Source organism: Sminthopsis crassicaudata, chromosome 2 (genome assembly GCF_048593235.1).
Source record: "Sminthopsis crassicaudata isolate SCR6 chromosome 2, ASM4859323v1, whole genome shotgun sequence".
Classification (NCBI taxonomy): domain Eukaryota; kingdom Metazoa; phylum Chordata; class Mammalia; order Dasyuromorphia; family Dasyuridae; genus Sminthopsis; species Sminthopsis crassicaudata.
Genome location: NC_133618.1, coordinates 176,690,589 through 176,712,251, shown reverse-complemented (window position 1 = coordinate 176,712,251; position 21,663 = coordinate 176,690,589). Strand labels below are relative to the sequence as shown.

The 21,663-nt window shown below is 33.2% G+C and overlaps 1 protein-coding gene across 4 annotated transcripts in view; it reads left to right on the top strand.

The window, feature by feature from the left end:
- The first annotated feature begins 86 nt into the window (after positions 1-86).
- The window catches only part of MCM8 (minichromosome maintenance 8 homologous recombination repair factor), a 39,772-nt gene continuing 18,195 nt past the window's right edge, over positions 87-21,663 (top strand). The window contains exons 1-12 of one of the 4 annotated variants that reach the window (XM_074287899.1): positions 87-375; positions 4,975-5,119; positions 5,327-5,398; positions 6,421-6,503; positions 6,641-6,790; positions 9,557-9,660; positions 10,340-10,538; positions 13,416-13,501; positions 16,848-16,999; positions 17,232-17,427; positions 19,665-19,695; positions 20,599-20,739. In XM_074287899.1, the coding sequence (XP_074144000.1) occupies positions 4,978-5,119; positions 5,327-5,398; positions 6,421-6,503; positions 6,641-6,790; positions 9,557-9,660; positions 10,340-10,538; positions 13,416-13,501; positions 16,848-16,999; positions 17,232-17,427; positions 19,665-19,695; positions 20,599-20,739 (1,356 nt within the window). In that variant the 5' untranslated portion in view covers positions 87-375; positions 4,975-4,977. The remainder of the gene's footprint in view (positions 376-4,974; positions 5,120-5,326; positions 5,399-6,420; positions 6,504-6,640; positions 6,791-9,556; positions 9,661-10,339; positions 10,539-13,415; positions 13,502-16,847; positions 17,000-17,231; positions 17,428-19,664; positions 19,696-20,598; positions 20,740-21,663) is intronic. The other 3 variants (XM_074287902.1, XM_074287900.1, XM_074287901.1) reach the window with 3 other exon arrangements.

The window sequence follows — 21,663 nt, the reverse complement described above, 5'->3', positions numbered from 1 at the left end:
GCTGAGCCTCCGATTGGCTCCGATTTGTTCTATTCCCTCCCTTTCCTTCCCTGCTTTCCTTGGGCGGAAGCGTCATTCCGGCGCGAAAAAAGAACCCGGGCCAGAGAAGCGGCTTGGAGACTGGGATTCTCTGTCCTCTTCTGCCATCCCAGTGGCTCGAGTCTCCGGCTTAGACTGCGCCTCTCCTTCCGTGGGGAGTCTGCCGTGCGGTGCGGAGAAGCCCGGTTTGAGTTTTCTAACGTCCTCCTGCCGCCCCTGAGCAGCCCTTTCGAGATTCTGCGGGGAGGGTGAGAAGGCCCGAGGGTCCAGGGTGGAAGCTGCAGTGACCGCGCGGGTCCTCTCCGGGAGCGAGTAGGCACTTAAAAGCCAGGCTCGGTCTGTATTTCTTCTTTTGCCAGTGGCCTCCCCTTCCCTCTTCGCCCCACATCCCCATACCTAAGCGCTCAAACTCCTCGAGGATTCATTCATCTTGAATCCGCCACTTTGGCCTATAAATTTTTCAAAGTAGAACTCCTTTTAGGTCGGAGGTTATGAGTCATCATAGGCCGGGGGGCTCCTCAAAATAATGTTTTCAGATGCATTAAATAAAATAGGATTATAAGGCAAACTAATATTAAAATGCATTTTTAGAAGTTAAAGGTTTTTAGCTATATTGTTTTTGTCAATTAGCTCTGCATTTGACCACATATTCTCAGCTTGCTATGTCACTGGGCCACATCCCTTTTCCTCAGATGAAATCTTTTATGTCATTTCTTGTACTAAGGTAAGCTACCTTTGTTGATACACTGCAGCAGGGTTCTCAAACTACAGCCCAGCCTGGAGCCACCGGCTGACCGGCTGAGAACGTTTATTCGGCGGCAGGGTTATGGCTAATGGGCTGAGAGGTGGAGACAGAGAGTGAGGTCCAGCCCTCCCACAGTCTGAGGGACAGTGAACTGGCCCCCTATTTTTTTTTTCCCCTGAGGCTGGGGTTAAGTGACTTGCCCAGGGTCACACAGCTAGGAAGTGTTAAGTGTCTGAGACCAGATTTAAACTCGGGTCCTCCTGAATTCAAGATTGGTGCTCTATCCACTGCGCCACCCAGCTGCCCCCCCCCCCCAACCTATTTAAAAAGTTTGAGGACCTCTGCACTATAGCATAAACACACATGCCTATCTTACATCTCTGTGCCTCCTATTATGTCACCTTTAATTTTGATTGGGAATTCCATGATTTATAGGTGCATAAAATTACTAGGAGAAAGTTGATATTTTTAAAAAGATAAATTTTAGAAGAATTGGGACTATTGGAAGTTCCTGCATTTTCCTGATTGTAATTTTTCCCCTCTTCCATTTAACATCTGGGCACCTCACTATCCATTCAGGATATGACCTTCTAAGATATACTAAAGAGACTAACCTATAAACTTCCAATTTAATATTCTTAATTTACTTACCTTTTTCTATGTAGATTGGGAGATTAGATCTAGACCAACGTCAGAAGGATTAATATTTTATCGTAAAAGCAATTGAAAGTTTCTTGAAGCTATAATCCATTACTTACAAGGCATATCTAAAAACAAACAAACAAACAAACAAAGATATGTATAGTCATTTTCATATTGTCTTCCTTTGGAATGTGGACTTCTGGAGTGCGGACACCATTTTGTACTTTGCATGTAATAAATGTTCAGTGAATACTTGCTAACTAACATATAAGGAATAAAAAATGATAAAAATATATCAAGTGAATCCAAAAAAACAGGAGTTGCAATGCTGCTATTAGACAAAGGAATTCCATTTTGGTAGCTGTGGTGAAGATAGATTGGAGAGGGAAGAGCTTAGATGCAGAGGTAAGGGGATGAGAGCCTGATGGTGGTGGTATGAATAAGAGAAGAATTGAAAGATGTTGAGGTGTAATTAACAAGTCTTAACAATATGGAATAAGGAAGAGAATAATTGAAGATAGAATTTACATTGTGAATGTGGAAGAATGGAAGTATCTTCAATAAAAATTATGAGAGGTCAAAGATAATGAGGCTATTAGGGGAAATGTAGAGTTGGATGCTTATGAGATATTTAGATAGAGAAACTGAACAGGCAGTTGGAGAGCAGGCCTAAAGCTGAGGCAGCAGATAGGTTGATTTTGGAGTCATCTACTTAGAAAAAAATATTTGAGGGGCAGCTAGCTGCCACAATGGATAGAGTATCAGTCCTTAAGTCAGAAGGTCCTGAGTTTAAAGGTGACCTCAGAACACTTCCTAGCTGTGTGTCCTGGGCAAGTCTCTTAACCCCAATTGCCTCAGAAAAAAAAAAGAGAGAGAGAGAGAAAATAATTGAATCTTTGAGAACAGATGAGGTTACTGACTTAAAATGTAGAAAAAACTCTTCCACCAAAGGAGAACAGGATGGTCTAATAGAAAGATTATCCACTATAGAATAAAACCCAAGGAGGAAAAATTATTGAGAATAAGGTGATCAATTTTCTATAGTGTCAGTTGCTACAGATACACCAAAAAGGTTGAAGATAGAAAAAGCTACTGGATTTAGCAAGAAAGAAATTATTGGTGATCTTGAAGAGAATCAGTTAAGTTAATTGGTAGAGACATGTTAGAATGTAAGGGCCTGAGGAAAGACTGAATTGAAGTGGAAACAATGAAGATAAACAGTTTTTGGTGGTTTTTTTCCCCCCCCCCCTAGGAGTTTGAGTTATAAAAGGGAAGAGAAAAATATGACAGCTTTAGAAAATGATAAGGTCAGGTGAAAAACTATTGCATGGCAATGCCTTGTTTTGCTCCACCAAAGCAAAAAAAAATTTTTTTTTAACAATTGAAAATTAAGGGATATTAGCCAGTTTTGTGATATTGAAGCCATAGTCTGTTGTAGAAAAATCTTCTGCAAAAGCCTGCCTGTTCTGTTCTTTCTCATTTTTCAATAAGAATAATCTCAATGCATATTTTCTAGGGAAGTCTACATAACGTAAAATAATATTTTTATGTGCTAGAACAATGTATAAAACTAATAGTTCATATTTATATAGTGCTTTAAGGTTACACTGGTGCTATTCTCAAAAAAACAAAACAAAACAAAAAAAAAAAACGCCACGAGGTAAGGAGTTTCAAGCATTATCATTGTCATTTACCAGGAGAAGTCTTAGGCTGTCATTTACTTTGTATATTTTCTATTATATCAGGTACACTATTTGGCTTCACAACTCAGGTTAGAGCAGGGACCTAAATTTAAGGATTTACAAAAGATTAACTTTCAGAAAGCGGAAGTAAGCATGATTTTTATTACTATGCAGCACAGCAAACAAGCATAAATAAAAGCAATACACACACACATTTTCCCCAGAGATTTGGCCATGTAAGGACAGGGTCATTCATGTGAGAGAGTGGCAAGATCTTAGGAAGGTATGAGTTCACAGTGGGATGTAAGTGGGAAAGTTTATAGTTTAAAGATGGACTTTGTAGGAACAGACAACATCAAATGTACTGGAAGAGATTTTCCCCTTTGCTGGAATAATAGAGAAGTTTCCTTATTAAGTGAGGGTTTGAAGTGATAATCAATCAGGTAATAGACTAGAGGTGTCATTCACTGCAGTTGGACAGAGACTTATCCAATCAGTAATAGAAATTATTCATACGGTGAAAATGAATCAAGGCAAAAGAAAGTATGGGCAGCTTATTATTGCTTATGTGTTTATTAGGGTTATTAGGGCCACTTAGCCTAAGTGACTTCATATGAGAGTCCTATAATTTATAACTACAATCTCATATTTCAGAAATCAAAACTATCATACCAAATCAGGTCAACAAACATTTATTGTGTGCTAGACACCATGTTAAATGATAGAGGTAAGAAGAAAGGCAAAAACAGTTCCCATTCTCAAGAACCTCACAATCTAATAAGAGACAAAATGCAAATAGCTATGTTTAATTAAACAAGATATATACAAGGTAAATTGAAAATCACTTCAGAACAAAAGCAATAAGATTAAGGGATGCTGGGAGAAGCTTCTTGCAGAAAGTAAGATTTTAACTGAGAATTAAAGGAAGCCAGGTGTCAATAGAAAGGAAAGTTTTCTAAGTATTGGAGACAATCAGTAACAAGATCAAGAGATGAAGTGTCAAGTGAGAGGAACTGCAAGGAAGCCAGTCACTGGATCATTGAAGTAATATGTAAAGACTGGAAAAGGAGAAAGGGATCAATTTTAATGCCTTTAAAAGGCAAACAAAAGATTTTATATTTGATCTTTGAGGAAAAGAGAAACATTGGAGTTTGTTGAGTAGAAGAGTGATAATGATCAGATTCTTGGTTTGAGAATAACAATTTGATAGCTAAATAGAAAGGGAAAGATTTGATAAGGAGACCAATTAGAAGGCTGTTGCAATAGTGCAAATATAACTTACAAAGGCCTGCATAATAATCAATGTTAAAGGAGAGGAGGGATTATATACAAAAAATATTGGAGAAGTAGAATTGCCAGAATTTGGCAACTGATTGAATATAAGAAATGAATTAAAATAAGGAGTCAAAGATACCTAGATTGCAAGCCCGGATGACAGAATTGTGGTTGCCTTTGACAATAAATAATAGGGAAGTTAGAGGGGAGGTTTTGTTAAATAAAGATAATGACATATTGAACATGTTGAACTTAAGATACCTATAAAATATCTCATTCGAAGTGTCCAATTGAAAGTAAGATGATATTTGTAAAAAAAAAAAAAAAAAAAAAGCACTTCTACAATGACTTGCCCATAGGTAATATGTAAATGCTCATCTCCTTCCTCAGAGATGGGGAAACTGGAGATATGAGTTTGAAGGTCAGGAGAGAAGGTAGGGATAGATAAATAAATCTGAGAGTTCTCTGATATGGTAAATATGATTACTAACAGATTGTGATCTATTCCATTATTTCAAGCATTTATTATTGTACATTTTCAAATATTATCCATATGACTTTGGGTAAATCCTTTTCAATTTCTCTCAATAGGGTATGAGTGCCAATTTTAGAGGCAGAGGATTTGGGCGAGGATTTCAAAACTGGAGAAGAGGACGAGGTGGTTGGGGCTTTGGTAAAGGAAGAGGAAAAGAACAAAGAAATGATGAGAAGAAAACATCAGAGAAACATGTTTCTGGTAAATATGATACCTTATATTGCTTGGGGAACAACTAGTGCTCCTTACTGTATGATAGATAATGAAGTATATTATGGGGTATGATAAAATTCAAAGAGGCTTTTGAGACTCTTAAATTTTTTTTGGTATCATTCCTTACCTAATTGCTTAAGAATTGTTTTGAAGAAATTTGGAAAGTGCTTAATCATAACTTAATATATCTTTCAGAAGCTTGGCTGCAACAATCAACTCTAGACCAGTTCATACCATATAAAGGATGGAAATTTTATTTCTCTGAAGGTAAAGTTTAGAGTTAAAAGAATAAATGATATTTTTCTTGGCTACTTTTTGGAATTCACATTTAAAATACGAAACAAAATTTGTATTCTGCAATATGGCATGATAGAAAGATTCTATATTCGGAGAAGGATACTTAACTTTGCACATAGGCACTGAACTAGAGCAAATAACTCATCTTCTTTGGGTCTGCTCTACATCTGTAAAATAAGGGAGTAGGACTTGATGGCCTTCACATGTTCTTCTTAAGATCAGTCTGTGACCTATAAATCCTATTTATGCTATTTCCTTTTGTGTAATATTGGCCAAACTACACCATCACTCTGAGCCTTGGTTTTCTTACCTTTGAAATAAAGTCAGATTGGATAGCCACTGAGGTATTTTCCATCTTTAAATCTGTGAACCTATCTGGATGAAATTTAGTTATTCAGTGGTTTAAACTGAGACAGGCATTGTGGTGTACTCATTTAGTGCCAGCTCCAGACAGAGACTGGTGGATCTCTTGACTTCCATGTTGTAGTGAACTAAGTCACTTAAGGTGTCCACATTAAGTCCAGTACCAGTGTGGCAAACTCCATTCCTGAAGCTGAGAACCCTCATGCTGCCTGAGGATGGCTCAGTAGTATCTCAAAGCTCTCATTACCAGTCAAGGAAAGATCAGATGCTCAGGCAGCCCTTGGCTATGTGGACATTCATCTAGTTTGAGATTCTTTTCTCAATTGGGAATGTCACTTAAACTTTTGCATAGAAAACCAAATTTGGAAAAGGGACCACTTTCAACGTCATCTTGCCCAAGTCTTACTTTACAGTTAAGAAGCTTAGGTCTTATGAAATTAAGTGATTTTGCCAAGATCATAACTGGGTGAGGGAGGAGAACACAGAACACAGAGTTCTTCTGATATTTTTATTAGACCTTGAGATCTCTATAATGTTTATATGCATCAAGGAAGCGTGTGTGTGTGTGTGTGTGTGTGTGTGTGTGTGTGTGTGTGTAATATACATACTGACAGCATATGTTGCATTAGTTTACAGCGATAGTTCTCCTTTTGTTCAGAAGATTCAAGCATTTGAAGATTTTTTCACAAAGCACATTGAGTTATATGATAAGGTAAGAATCCCATAGAATAAAATTCTTAACATATAAATATATTTTCAAAGTGCTTAATGAAAATACTTTTGGAAAAATTCACAAATGAAATTTTTACATGCATGAGAAAAATATGGCCTTGTATCTTTATATTCCAGGATGAAATAGAAAGAAAAGGAAGTATTTTGGTGGATTATAAAGAACTGATACAAGATGATAAATTGACTAACTTGATACCAAACATAGCAACTGAATTAAGAGATATGCCTGAAAAAACATTGGCCTGTATGGGTCTAGCAATTCATCAGGTAAAAATTTCTATCATAAGCTTTGTAAGATTTTGAAAGTGTCAACCAGACTAGAACTGGTCTCTAACCTGTGGGTGGCTGGGGCTGAATAAAGCAGTCAAAAATCAAACAGAAGGTTCATTTCAATGTGAGGAAAATAGCTTGCAAGCAAAGACACATGTGGGGGCCCCAAGGCAAGATCTCAATACTTAGATCTGTGACTGCACAGTGAATTGTAGTCCTGACAGTGAGGAGTAACAGAAACAATATAATAAGTTTGATTCATAGCAGGACTTCATTCTCCAAAACAGTTCTGGAATTTTGTTGCAGCGGAGGTCATCCAGAGGGTGAGTACAAAGGATTGTGGTTATGCCAAACTCAGGGTGCAGCTGGCTTGCTTAATCTTAGCACTAGAAAACAAGGTTTCTCCTAATACCTTAATAAAAGAAAGCAGAGTCACAGTAGTCCCTTCAAAAACATTTTCTATTAGCCTTCACTAACAAAAGTCTCTAATGACTAGGACTAACAATATTCCTAGGTTATAAGCCTCAGTCTAAGATAGGATGAAATGGCATACATATCACATCCTATAGCTATTGTAGTTTAGTGATGTAAATAATAGTTAATGTTTATATTGAACTTTCCTCCTAGATAGGTAGTGCAATCCTTTGAAGTAGATAGTATAAGTATACATACCATTTTCAGAGGGGAAAACTAAAGTTCATAGAGACATGTTTTTTCCCCCAGAATAATGTGGTTATTAAAATGCAGATCCGAAGCTCATACCTTTAGATCTTAAGATTCTAAGCCCAGTCTTTTTTATTTTCTTTGATGATTCCTCTTGGGAGAAAATTTGCCTATACTGTTGAATGGATGTGTTATCTTAAATAAGGCTACACTGTTCAATTCTTCCATCATTTGTGTGGAGATTATTTAAGTTTTACTTTAGCATTTTAATTCAAAATTCATGTTTGTCTAATTAATTTTTCCACAAGCCTGTAATTTCACTGGTGTTGAAATTGTCTCCACCAGACCAGATCAGCAGCTAGTTTATCACTTGTCATCTTAGAGAATTGTATAGAAGAGATAGTTTAAAAATTACTGGTCTCCCTGAAACTCATGATCAAAAAAACAGCCTAAACATCATCTTTCAAGAAATTATCAGGGAGAATGACCTGATCTGAAATTCTAGAACCAGATGATAAATTGGAAATTGAAAGAATCCACCATTTGTCTCCTGAAAGAAATCTCAAAATGAAAACTTCCAGGAATATTTTAGCCAAATTTTGGCAGATCAAGGAGAAAATATTGTAAGCATCCAGAAAGAAACAATTCAATTATAGTAGAGAACCACAAGTCAGAATAACACAAGATTTAGCAGCTTCTATTTTAAAGCATTAAAAGGCTTAGAATGTGATATTTTAGAGAGAAGGGGAGCTAGGATTGCAACCAAGAATCAACTACCTTGCAAAACTAAGTATAGTCTTTCAGGGAAAAGGTGATCATTCAGAGAAATAGAAAACTTTCAAGTATTCATGATGAAAATATCGGAGCTGAATAGAAGATTTGACTTTCAAATACAGGGCTTAGGCAAAGCATAAGGGGGTAATTAGGAAACGCAAATCTTAAGTAACATAACGTTATTTATTTTTTTAAAAAGCCATTTCCCAATTGATAAATGATCAAAAGATATGTTCTGTACTCAAAAGCTCTAAAAGCATACATTTTTACCTAATAATTTCATTACTAGCCATGTATGCCAAAAGAGATGTGGGGGGGACAAGAGGTGGGGGGAGGAAAAGGGTCTATAATGTACAAAATATTAATATTTTCTCGGGGCAAAACATTGGAAATTGAGGGGGTGTACATCATTTGGGGAATGGCTGAATAAATTGTGGCATGTAATTATGGTGAAATACTGTTCTGTAAGAAATGATGAGCAGGATGCTCTCAAAAAAAAACCTGGAAAGGCCTCCATGAACTCGAAAGTAAAATGTACTATGTATAAAGTAATATCAATATTGTAGGATGACCGGTTGTGAATGACTTTGCTATTCTCAGCAATATAATGATCCAAGACTAAAGGACTTATGATGAAAAATGCTATCTGTAGCTAGAGAAAAAGCTGGTTATGGCTGAATACTGATTGAAGCATACGTACTTTTTTTTTTTTAATGTAATTTTCTTGAGGGGTTTTTTTGGGGGGGCAAAATATATTCTTTCACAGCATAATTTTTATAGAAATATTCTGAATAACTTCACATGTGCCTTCTCAGTGGAGAGAGAAGGACAGAGAATTTGGAATTCAGCATTTTAAAAGCAAATGTAAAAAAGTTTGTTTTGCATATAACTGGGAAAAATAGAGTTTATATAATTTGCATACGATTTCACAACTACTGTGCATCAGTAACCTTATACTATATTCTACATTGTCTTTATGAATTTTTTTTAGACTCTAGAGCATTCTTTAGTAGAACTACATCAAGAAATACTGATATAAGGCCTACTTGGGCCTTACTTTAGCCTGGGAGACATAGTAGCCAGATCATATTAGAACCAGAGATTCTACATAGGGAGTTTGAAAACCCAGCCTTGAGACGAGTCAGGCAAATGCCAATTCCTTGTCATGGCAAAAGCATAGCATATTGCAGAGTAAACTTACATAGATAATAGTACTAACCAAGGAATATTAGGATCCTTATAAGCTAAAATGTTTCTGGAAACATGTATAAAATAATTCCTTTATAAAATAATATATAAAGAAATATCTGTATTTTATCTATCTAGATATTAACAAAAGATCTTGAAAGACATGCAGCTGAATTACAGGCCCAAGAGGGATTATCAAGTGAAGGAGAAACAATCGTAAATGTGCCACATATCATTGCAAGGTAAAGAATGAATTTTATTTTAAAATTTGTTAGAATGACATTGAAAACTATTTTTAAAAGTTTTATTTAAAAGAATCTAACATGGAAAGGACATTCATATAGTTCTCTATTTTGTTGATGTGAACCAATTCTAAGCCTTTCAAGGAAAATGTGAAAATTGTCATTTTTCAATGTTCACACACTTAATCACTGAATAATTAATGACATTGCTTGTGTTTGGATTTGTTAATGATGACTATGGTGTACTATAAGTTGCTAAGTCTCCTTATGACTATATTTTTGGTTGTATTTCACACAAGTTTTGATACAATGAATGAATGGATTCAACCTTACTAGTCAAGATTTTTTGAAAATTATTAAACACAGAGCCATTTTCATTAAAAGGAAGTAGATGGGGCATATAAGCTTTGCCTAGAATTTATAGGTGAATTTTTCAGTATTTTTTTTAAAAGAAGCAGTGAGTTATTAAATTGTGTGTCATTACAGAGCACCTTTTAGGTTAACCATTTGTTTTCATGTAGTCCTACTTATAAAACAAATTCTTTTCTCAAAGAACTTAGGAAGAAGGAAGGGAGGGGGGGAAAGTCCTTATATCTTTAATGATGTTTTCACTTTGTAATTTCATGTATAATTTGATAATTTCTCTATGAATCTCACATATATGTTTCCATTATTTTAGGGTATACAACTATGACACCCTAACTCAGTTGAAAAATGTCCGAGCCAATTGCTATGGAAAATATATTGCTTTACGAGGAACAGTTGTTCGAGTCAGTAATATAAAACCTCTTTGTACCAAGATGGCTTTTTTGTGTGCTACTTGTGGAGAAATACAGAGTTTTTCTTTTCCAGATGGAAAATATAGTCTTCCCACAAAGGTAATTTCAAATCTTTATCGTCAAAGAATTTTTTTAAACCCTTAGAGAATAAACAGTACTGAATGGAACCATGATTATAATGAGTTTCTCATGTGTTCCACCTCACACTCCATTTCTCAGATCCCTTTTTTGTTGTTGTTGTCATTCACTTGCTTCAGTTTTCATGAACCCATTTGGGGATTTCTTGGTAAAGATACTGCCCATTTGTATCCTTTAACCATTTAACAATTGGAGAATGACTCATAGTCTTATAAATTTGACATGTATTTTGTATTGTCTATGTTTCTTTTAAGTGAACTATCACTTGATATATCTTCTTGCAGGACTTTTTTGTGATAGAAATGCTGATAATTTGTGGGTTTATTTTATGTCCTGCTACTTTACTAAAATTAATTGTTTCAACTGTCTTTTAGTTGAATCTCTAGACTTTCCCAAATATAGCATCATAGGTATGCTTGGTATTGTTTGCAGAAAGATTTTTGTTTTTTTTCCCTGAGTCTGGGGTTAAGTGACTTGCCCAGGGTCACACAGCTAGGAAGTGTTAAGTCTCTGAGACCAGATTTGAACTCGTGTCCTCCTGAATTCAAGGCTGGTGCTCTATCCACTGCGCCATCTAGCTTTCCTGAAAGAATTTTTTTAATTAAAAAAAATACATGCAATGCAAAGATGGTTTTCATCATCCACCCTTGCAAAACCTTGTGTTCCTAATTTTTCTCTCTCCCTTCTCACCACCCTCTCCTCTACAGCACAAGTAATCTGAGATAGGTTAAACACATGTAGTTCTTCTAAACATATTTCCTCTTTTATCATGTTATGCAAGAAAAATCAGATCCAAAGGGGCGGGGGGAAATGAGAGAAAGAAAAAAGCAAATAAACAACACAACAGTAAAAATACTATGTTGTGATCCACATTCAGTTTCCATAGTTTGCCCTCTGGATGCAGATGGCTCTTTCCATTACAAATTTATTGGAATTGCCTTGAATCACCTTATTGTTGAAAAGAACCAAGTTTGTCACAGTTGATCATTGTATAATCTTGTTGCTGTGTACAATGTTGAAACAGGTACCTCTTTGCCTATTCTAATTCCTTCGATTTTCTTTTCTTTTCTTATTGCTATTGCTAGCATTTCTAATACAATGTTGAATTAGGTTGTTGATAATGAGCATCCTCATTTCATTCCCAATCCTATTGAAAAGGCTTCTAGCCTATCCCCATTATAGATAATGTTCACCAATAGTTGAGTTTTTTTGTTTGTTTTTTTTTTGGCTGAGGCATTTGGGGTTAAGTGGCTTGCTCAGGGTCACACAGTTAGTGTAGAGTGTCTGAGACCAAATTTGACTTCAGGTCTTCCTGAATTCAGGGCTGATGCTCTATCCACTACACCAACTAGCTGTCCCCACTAATGGTTTTACTTAGATACTTCTTATCATTTTAAAGAAAAATCCATTTATACCTATGATTTCAAGTGTTTTTAAAATAGGAACAAATGTTGTATTTTGTCAAAAACGTTTTCTGCATCTATTGATGTAATTATGTGATTTTTTTTTACTTGTATTATTGATAATATAATCAGTTATATTTATCATTTTACTTATATTGAACCATTTGTGCAATCCTGGTATAAATCCCACTTGGTCATAATGTATGAATGTATAATCTTTTTAATATATTGCTGTAGTTTCCTAGCTAATATTTTATTTTGAATTTTTGCTTCAATAGTTATTATTGAAATTGGACTATACTTTTTTGATCTGCTTTTACTTTTCCTGGTTAAGTATCAGCACCATAATTTTTTTGTAAAAGGAGGTTAGTAGAACTCCTTTTTTCCCCCTATTATTCCAAATAGTTTGTTTAATATTGCAACTAGTTAGTCTTTTAAATGTTTGATAGAATTCTTTTGTAAATCTCTCTGGTGTCCTGATACTTTTTTTCCCTTAGGAAGCTCATTTATGGCCTCTTCAGTTTCTTTTTTCTAAAATGTTTATTTAGATATTCTATTTCCTCTAATGTTAATCTGGGCAATTTATGTTTTTATAAGTATTCTTCCATTTTACTTAAATTGTTAAATTTATTGGCATATAATTGGGCAAAATAACTAGAAATGATTCCTCTGATTTCATCTTCTTTTCATTTTTGATACTAGCAATTTAATTTTCTTCTTTTTAAAAATCATAACAACCAATAGTTTTATCTATTTTATTCATTTTTTTTCATAAGACCAGGTCCTAGTTTTATTTACTAATTAAATGATTTTCTTATATTCAGTTTTATTAATATCACCTCTGATTTTCAGAATTTCCAATTTGGTGTTTAATTGGGGATTTTTAATTTCTTCTTTTTTTAAATTTTAATTGCATACCCAATTCATTGACCTATTTCATTCTCTATTTTATTGATATAAAAGAAAAAAGTGGGATTTAAAACAGGATTGATGATTGGCAAAATATATAAATAGTTGGAGAGAAAGGGAAAAAGGGTACACTAGGTCAAAAAGGCAGTGTTAACGGTAGGAATGAATGTATTGTGTGAGAGAAAACAATAAGGTGACCTGTCTAAAGTAAGTACTTTGATTATGTTTTATGTCTCTTTCAGAGCACACTCCATTTAGTAAAAGCTTAATATGATTGTGAGATTAAAATTAGGGAAAATGGCTAAGCAGAACCAAGACAAATTATGGAGGGCTTGACACCTGCGTAGCATTTAGATTTTATAAAATAGGCAATGGCAAACCTGTTTTTAGGTTTGCCATTGCTGTATCAAACTATAGGTGCCAAATTATTAACCAAAAAAGTTAAATGAGGAATTTTCATTTATATTTTTCAAAGGAACTCATTTTAAGTCTAGTAAAATATGACTTTGAATATATTCTATTCCAGTGTCCTGTGCCTGTATGCCATGGGAAAACATTCACTGCCATCCGAAGCTCTCCTCTCACAGTTACTGTGGATTGGCAGACTATTAAGTAAGTAACAACAAAAATAGGTTTCTTGGAAGATTAAAGTGATATAATGTGTTGTTATTATCATACTATAGAATAAAATTTGTTATAACTAGTCCAATAGTGATTAAAAAACACTGACCAGTAAATGTAATGTATGGGTTTTATGTGATGAAGAGTTTGCTAAAAGATTTATTGTACCTTATTGTAGTTATTCATTGAACAAAGTGCTAGGCCATGGGGGAAGTATTACAAAGAAATTCTTCATAATAACTAGTATCAAAAATATATAAGGTAAATTCACAATTAATGAAGAAATGAAATTATTAGTAACTAATCAATCCAATTATATGCTAATAAAAACTGACAATCTAAATGAAATGTATGAATATTTACAAAAACGTAAATTGCCCAAATATATCTTGATACCCAATCCAAAGAAAGTCAAAGCAAAAAAGAAAAACCATTAGGGATTAAGTCCTTAATGAAAATTGATATAAAAGTTTTAAGTAAAATATTAGAAAAGATATATCATCATATCAAAAAGATTATACATTATGATCAGATTGAATTTAAACCAGGAATGAAGGTAATTAGTTATCTTAATAGCAAGTACAACAAAAATCATATGATAAAAAAAAAAAATCAGTAGATACAGAAAAGTTTTGACAAAATACAAAATTCATTCTTGTTAAGGAAAAAAATACTACAAGACATAGAAATAAACAAGTCTTTAATGTGTTTAGTATTATCTATTTAAAACCCTTAGCCAGCATTATCTACAATGGCAATAAACTAGAAGCCTTTCCAGTAAATCAGTGATAAAGTAAGGACATCCATTATTATCACTGCTATTCAATATGGTACCAAATGTTGCAATAAGACAATAAAAAAAATTGTGTATAATGGCTTAGAGAATCCTAAAGAGTCATTTTAAAAAATGTATTGAAAACAATTAACTTTAGCAAAGTTATACAATATGAAATTAAGCCATATAAATTATTAACATTTTTATATCTTAACATAATCTAACATAAAGAAAAAAAAATTCCGTTAAAAATTTACTACAGAAAGTATAAAATATTTAGGAATATACCTGCCAAGATGTTCACAAGAACTATATGGACATAACCATAAAACATTCTTTATGGAAATAAAGGCAGTTTATAATAATTAAAAAAATATTAATTTCTCATGATAATTCTAAGTGAATATAACAAAAATGACAATGTTGCTTAAGTTAATTTATTTGTATAGTGTTATATCAAGCTAACTATCAAAAATTAATTTTGTAGAGTGAAAAAAAATAGAATTCATTTGGAAAAATAAAAATTCAATAACATCTAGAGAATTTATGCAAAAAGTGGCAAAAAATAAGGCCTACTAGTACCAGACCTCAAACTACCATGTAAAATACTGCCCAATGCCATTTTGATGGTGGGTAAAAAACTAGGTTGCTTACTGAAGTAGATTAGGTACAATTTATATAGAAACAAATAAGCACCATAGCAAAAACACAAAGATTCCAGTTATTTGGACAGGAATTCACTATTCAACAAAAACTGTTTGTAAAGCTCTAATTAGCTCTCTGGAGGACCTTGGGATTAGTCAAATCCTTGGTCTTAGTGGAGGAGTGAAGGAGGCAGGAGAGCGACCACGTGGCTGGTCAAAGATGGAGTCTGGAACCTGGCATCTTCTCTTGTGTCTGTGGCTGAGAGAGCATTCCCAGTTGTCCCAGCCCTTAAACACTTCAGTACGATTACATCACTATACCACACTGAGCAAGTGCCAGCTGTAGAACATTATATCATTACATCACATTAATTACTATACTAAGTATGTGCTTAGCTAGGGAATCATTATCTCATCAATCATACTGAGTCTTAAGTATACCTTTTATACACTGTTGGTAAAATTTGAAAAAATCTGATAGAAACTAGGAATAGACCAATATTTCATACTGTATACCAACATAAGCTCCAAATGGGTATGTGACTTTTAATATAAAAAGTAAAATCAGAAATTGGAGAACTAAGGAAGAAATTACCTGTTAGTTCTGTGGATAGGGAACGAGTTTATAACCAAATTAGAGAGAGAATATATCATAGGAAGTAAAATGTTTAGTTTTAAGTATATAACATTTTAAAAAATCTTTCAACAAACAAAGCCAGTGTAGCCAAAATAAGAGAATCAGGTAGATGGGGGGGGGGGGGAGGAATCTTCATTAAAAACAAAAATCTTTGAAATACTTTTGAAAAAACTTTTGAAACACTTAGGAACTCAGATTGACCAAAATTCTAGAAGACTGGCTAAAATGTTATAGAGCATAGGATGAGCACAATAATTTTTGTTTTGATTATTTTCTTTATTACAGGTTTTGTTTTTGTTTTTCTTTCTCATTAGGGAGGGTAGAGAGAGTAGAACAGAAACAATGTGGATTCGAAGGTCTATGGGAGTTGATGAATTCAAATGAAACAGTGTAGAGAAGGGAAGAACAGACCTACAGTTAGTGGATCTGACCTGGATAGAAATCCAATAGACTGAAAAGGAATCATCAAATAAATGAGAGGAAGATCAGGAAAGAATAATGTCAGGAAAGTATCGAATAGTATTAAGGAGAAGTAGATAACTGAAATGTCAAAAGTTGCACAGAAGTTAAGGGAAATGTGGGCAAGAACAAAGGTATGGCCATCTTTTGGTGTGACTGAGGAGTGAGAGGTTAGTTGGGAAACTGAGAGTATTATTGTGTTTATTGAGACTTCTTAAAATAAAGAGCAGAAAGTCAGAAGTGGAGGATTGTGAGCCAGGCACTAACTTCTTAGAAAAAAGAAAGGGATTGCCTAGAAATTGGTAGCCAACAAGTACCAGAATTTTCATTAAGTGGTAGTTATGGATTGAGCGGATTTCAGAGGAGCAGAGTAATGGCAATAATGGAGCAGAGTAATGGCAATAATGGAAGAATCTAGAAGTTGAAAGTCTCTCTCTCTCTCTCTCTCTCTCTCTCTCTCTCTCTCTCTCTCTCTCTCTCTCTCTACCTACCTATTTATCTGCTACAATACCTGAAAAAACTGGTTTTCTAGAGCATTGAAAACCATTTTAAAGATTACATTTGCAACAGAGAAAACACTTATATGTGTAGTTTTTATATCATGCCTATAATTCCAAAATAATGGAGTTTGCTAAAATAAGCTTTTACCTCACAATTTAAATGGAAAAAGTGGTAAGGAATTATATTATTTTTACTATTAAATACAGTTTAGTTTGCCTCCATGTTAAGGGATACTTTAATATTTGATAAGCGAATTTATAAATGTAAAAGAAGAAATAAAATCAGTGTTATCTATGAACTTGTACTTTATTGTCTTTGTAGAATTCAAGAGTTGATGTCAGATGACCAGAGAGAAGCAGGTCGGATTCCTCGAACAATAGAATGTGAACTTGTTCAAGACCTTGTAGATAGCTGTGTTCCAGGAGACATAGTCACTATTACAGGAATTGTTAAAGTATCAAATACTGAAGAAGGTATACTATAAATTTTATTTTATTTTATTTTATTTTTAATGAAGAGTTAATGAGTAGCTATTCATCTTCCATCTTTTTATTAGAGTTTGGGATATTTCCAAATCTAATTCTCATATTCTACTCTTTAGATATACTGTTTATTATGAAGGTGTAACATTTACTTTTATAGTTCACCATGTCTTGATTTTGTAACTTGAATAAATAAAGGGAAGATTTTGTTTTAATTTTTTAGGTTCTCGAAATAAGAATGACAAGTGCATGTTCCTCTTGTACATTGAAGCAAATTCTGTCAGCAATAGCAAAGGACAAAAAACAAAAATTTCTGAAAATGGAGCAAATTATGGAACATCTATGGAGTTTTCACTGAAAGATCTTTATGCTGTCCAAGAAATTCAATCTGAAGAAAACCTTTTTAAGCTTATTGTGAAGTATGGATAAGTAGTTATTTTAATGCTTAAGTTAAATGTTTGAAGCTCATTATAATGTAATACACATCTCTTATTGAACTAGTGAATTGTTTCATTATTATCCTACCTTGCAATGTCATTTGTGAAAGAAAACCCTACACTTGAAGCTAACACAGACCTGGGTTCCAATCCTATTTCTGACCGTAGCTGATATGACTATGGGCAAGTCATTCAATTCTTCTGGATTCCCAGTTTCCCCATCTGTAAAGCAGGGATAATAATACTGTACCTACCCCACAGATTTGTTGTGAAGAACATATGAGAAAATATATGTAGAGCATTCAAAGTACAGGATAACCTTCAACTATTGTTACTTGTACCTTACATTCTGGGAAGTCAGTTGAAGATACAAAGAATTGTTGTTTTAGGAATGTAGATACTTTTCTAAGTAAAGTACTTTTCTTACACCCTATTGTTCACTTTCATTTTGTGCTTTGGAGCCTTATGCCCTCTTTACACTGAATTTTAAATATTAATTAACACAAATTCATCACCATTATTCATAAATCTTCATTATGGCACTGATAGTACACCTAGTATGAAAACTGTCTAAGTCTACTACTCTGTGTTATACTTTTGCCTCATAGCTTTTCACTTTGAGGATGTCTCCCCGAATAAGAAAACCATAAAAACTCACAAAAGCAGAAATTTACCTCTGAGCTATAGTTATTATATTCACCAGGATACTATTATTATGGGAATTGAAAGAATCTAGTTCAGTTCTCTACTTCTTCCAAATACCCTCCATATAAATAAGCATTTAACACTGTATTTCTAAAGCTTTTCATAGATGGTCATATTTATCTAATGATGGGTATTTCTTTTTTGTTCATTTTATTTAATGATAGTTCACATTTATTTAATATTTTATGTTTACAGAGTATTTTTGTAGCCATATCAATTAATTTCCACAATTTTATGAAGAATATTATTGTCCTTTTAAAGATAAAAAGGATTAGCATTAGAAAAGTAAAATTAATTACCTAAGACGATAGTATCATAGATTTAGAACTGGAAAAAACCATAAAGATTGCTTTAATTCTTTATTTTCCAGATTAGATAAACAGATTTATGGGACTTGCCCAAGGTTGTAACAAGTAGTAATAAAGATGGAATTTGCACCAGGTTCTCTTGATTCCAAATCACTTTTTTTTAATTCTTTCCCATTCTGCCATGGTAATATAAAGAAAATAAATAGAAGAGCAGAATGTTTAACATAGTTTGATCTTTCTGCTATGTGACTTTTTTTTATGTAAATATGACAGTTGTGTAACTTTTTTCCTGTTATTTTGTTTCAATTCTATTCCTTCCTATTGACATTCTTTAAAACTTCAACATGAGCTATGGACCATCAGTAATTTTGGAATATATGGTTACATATGGCAGTAAATGGTTACATTTCCAAAAAATAAGGGGAGAAAGGGGACAGAATATATATAATAAAATTTAGTAAAAATTGATACAATTAACATTCTCTATTTTTATTGTGATCATGATAATAGCTGATAGCATTTATATAGCATTTTAAGTTTTGCAAAACTATATTAACAATCCTGAGGGGAAGGTGCTAGTCTTATCTTCATTTTATAGATTTAGAAACTGAAGGGGATAGAAGTTAAATAATTTGCTCAAAGTTGTACAGCTATTAAGTATTTGAGGCAGTGTTCTAGCATTGGATTTCCTAATTCCCAAGTTTAGCATTCTATCTTTTATGCCACATTGTTTATCTTCTGTTTCTAATAGTTGCATGTTCACCGCTGCATATCCATCAATAGTTTTGTTTATACAGTCCTCCATCTAAAGTTCAAATATGTTGTCATCTACTATTTTCAATATATTGTTATATATATCTACTTGAGTATTTAATACAATGTGTGTGTTCTACAACCAAAAGCTAATTTAAAAATCTATTTCTGGAAAAGACTTAGTAGTGGTATAATTCACTTAAGACAATTAAAGTGCTTATTCAATGTCTTAACTGTGTGCAGAAAAACTATTCCTCTTTTTTTAAGATTAGCATAAGTCAACAAGGAAAAATTTTGAAAACTTAAATGTAGTAAAAATTTGTTGGAATTTTTTTTGGAGGGGAATTTTTTTTTTTTTAAATAGCAAGTGAAAATTCCTTAATACCTAATAGCTTTTTTAAAAGAATAATGAATTTTGACAGTATTTCAAAGCTAGTTCTGTTTGTTTTTCAGCTCACTTTGCCCTGTAATTTTTGGTCATGAAGTAAGTATTATACATTGTTTAATTTTGTTCTTACTTTAAGTGAAAATCTACTGTCTTCATTTAGTAAATATGATGTCTGAAGAATTTTGAAATAGTTATAAAATAAATAAAAACAATTTGATCTTATTTAACATGAATTGATAATTTTGATTATTTCTTATTTAGTCTATATATAACTTGCTTTGTATATATTTGTATGTTTCTCTCTCATTAGATTATAAGCTTCTGAGGGCAGTCTCTTTTGCCTCTTTTTTGTATCCCAGCACTTAACATAGTGCTTGGCACATGCTAATTTTTTTTTAAACATGGCAGAAATATACATTAAATCCAATACATGCATACATATTTATACAATTATCGTGCTGCACAAGAAAAATCAAATCAAACCAGGAAAAAAAAAAAAAAGTAAAATAAAATGCAAGCAAACAACAACAAAAATAGTGAGAATGCTATGTTGTGAACCACATTCAGTTCCCACTGTCCTCCCTCTGGGTGTAGATGGCTCTCTACATCATTGAACAATTTGAATTCATTTGAATCATCTCATTGTTGAAGAGAGCCATGTCCATCAGAATTGATCATCATAAAATCTTGTTATTGCCATGTATAATGATCTCCTGGTTCTGTTCATTTCACTTAGCATTAGTCACATGATAATTCTTAATAAATTTTTAACAATTGATTTTTTTCCTCCTGTATGTATTCACTTGAATGATTACCTTCATTAATGAATGTTATAAATTTACAAGGTAGTCTTGATAGTAATCACCTTCAGGAAAATTAGGAAGATAGCACATGAAATGAGCTCTTGTTATAATTTCAGAAGTACAATGTCAGAAGGAAAATAATTCTTATTAATTCTTTGGCTTATTTCTGACAAATTTTATTTTTTTTACACTCTAGCTTGTTAAAGCTGGTTTGGCATTAGCACTCTTTGGAGGATGTCAGAAATATGTGGATGACAAAAACAGAATTCCAATTCGAGGAGACCCACATGTCTTAGTGGTTGGAGATCCAGGATTGGGAAAGAGTCAAATGCTACAGGTAGGCTATCACATTATATTTAAGAGATCTAATAGAAACTCTTAATATAGGGATTGAATGGTTACCTCAAGTGCCAGTTGCTTCAAGAGGCCTTTGCTCATTCTTTTAGGTATTATCCTTTTGTTAGTTTTATATATATCCTGTATTTATTTAGCTGTGAATGTATTATGAATCTGGAGAATTCAAACTCCCAGAGAACAGGCAGGACTGTCCCTACTTTTGCATTTGCAACCCTAAGGCCTAGTACTTAAGAACTTTTGATGTTTTGGGTATGGATACATAATACACTTGTTTTATCAGGCTTATTCTGTACTTAATAAGCATGTTTCTATGGAAGTGATTTGATACATAATTTAAGGAGATTTGTATGAGTCAGGGAGATAATTCTTTTGTTGGTTCTCCTTTCAAATTGCAATCACCTACCTATCATTTACTATAGCTCAAATAAGTAGGTGTCTTGTCATCCATATTCCTCAATTTAAAATTCCCATTTTTGATGTCCAGTCCATTGCCTTGCTTTTATTATGTGAGATGAGTTTAGTAACTATGAGACCAAAGTAAAAATCATAGAAGTACAATAGTATCACCAACTGGCCTTTTATGTAATTGTTTTTAAATATTAAAAGCTGAGGAGTTACTGAGTATTCAGAGAATTATAATATCAAAATTTTGATTTATCTGCTCCATAATTAGTGATAATAAGGAGCCCAGAGTTTTATATTTTCTTTATATTTTGTATTACATATTCCTCACATTGTGTAATAAAAACTCAACACATAGTAAGCACACATTTTTACTTTTACTTTTTTGTTTATTCCACTGTATTGCATTTTTTGGTATGTTTTTGACTATGTTCATTAAGAAGAATAATTACAACATAGCTATATAAAACACAATACAATACACAATAGAGCTTTAAAATTT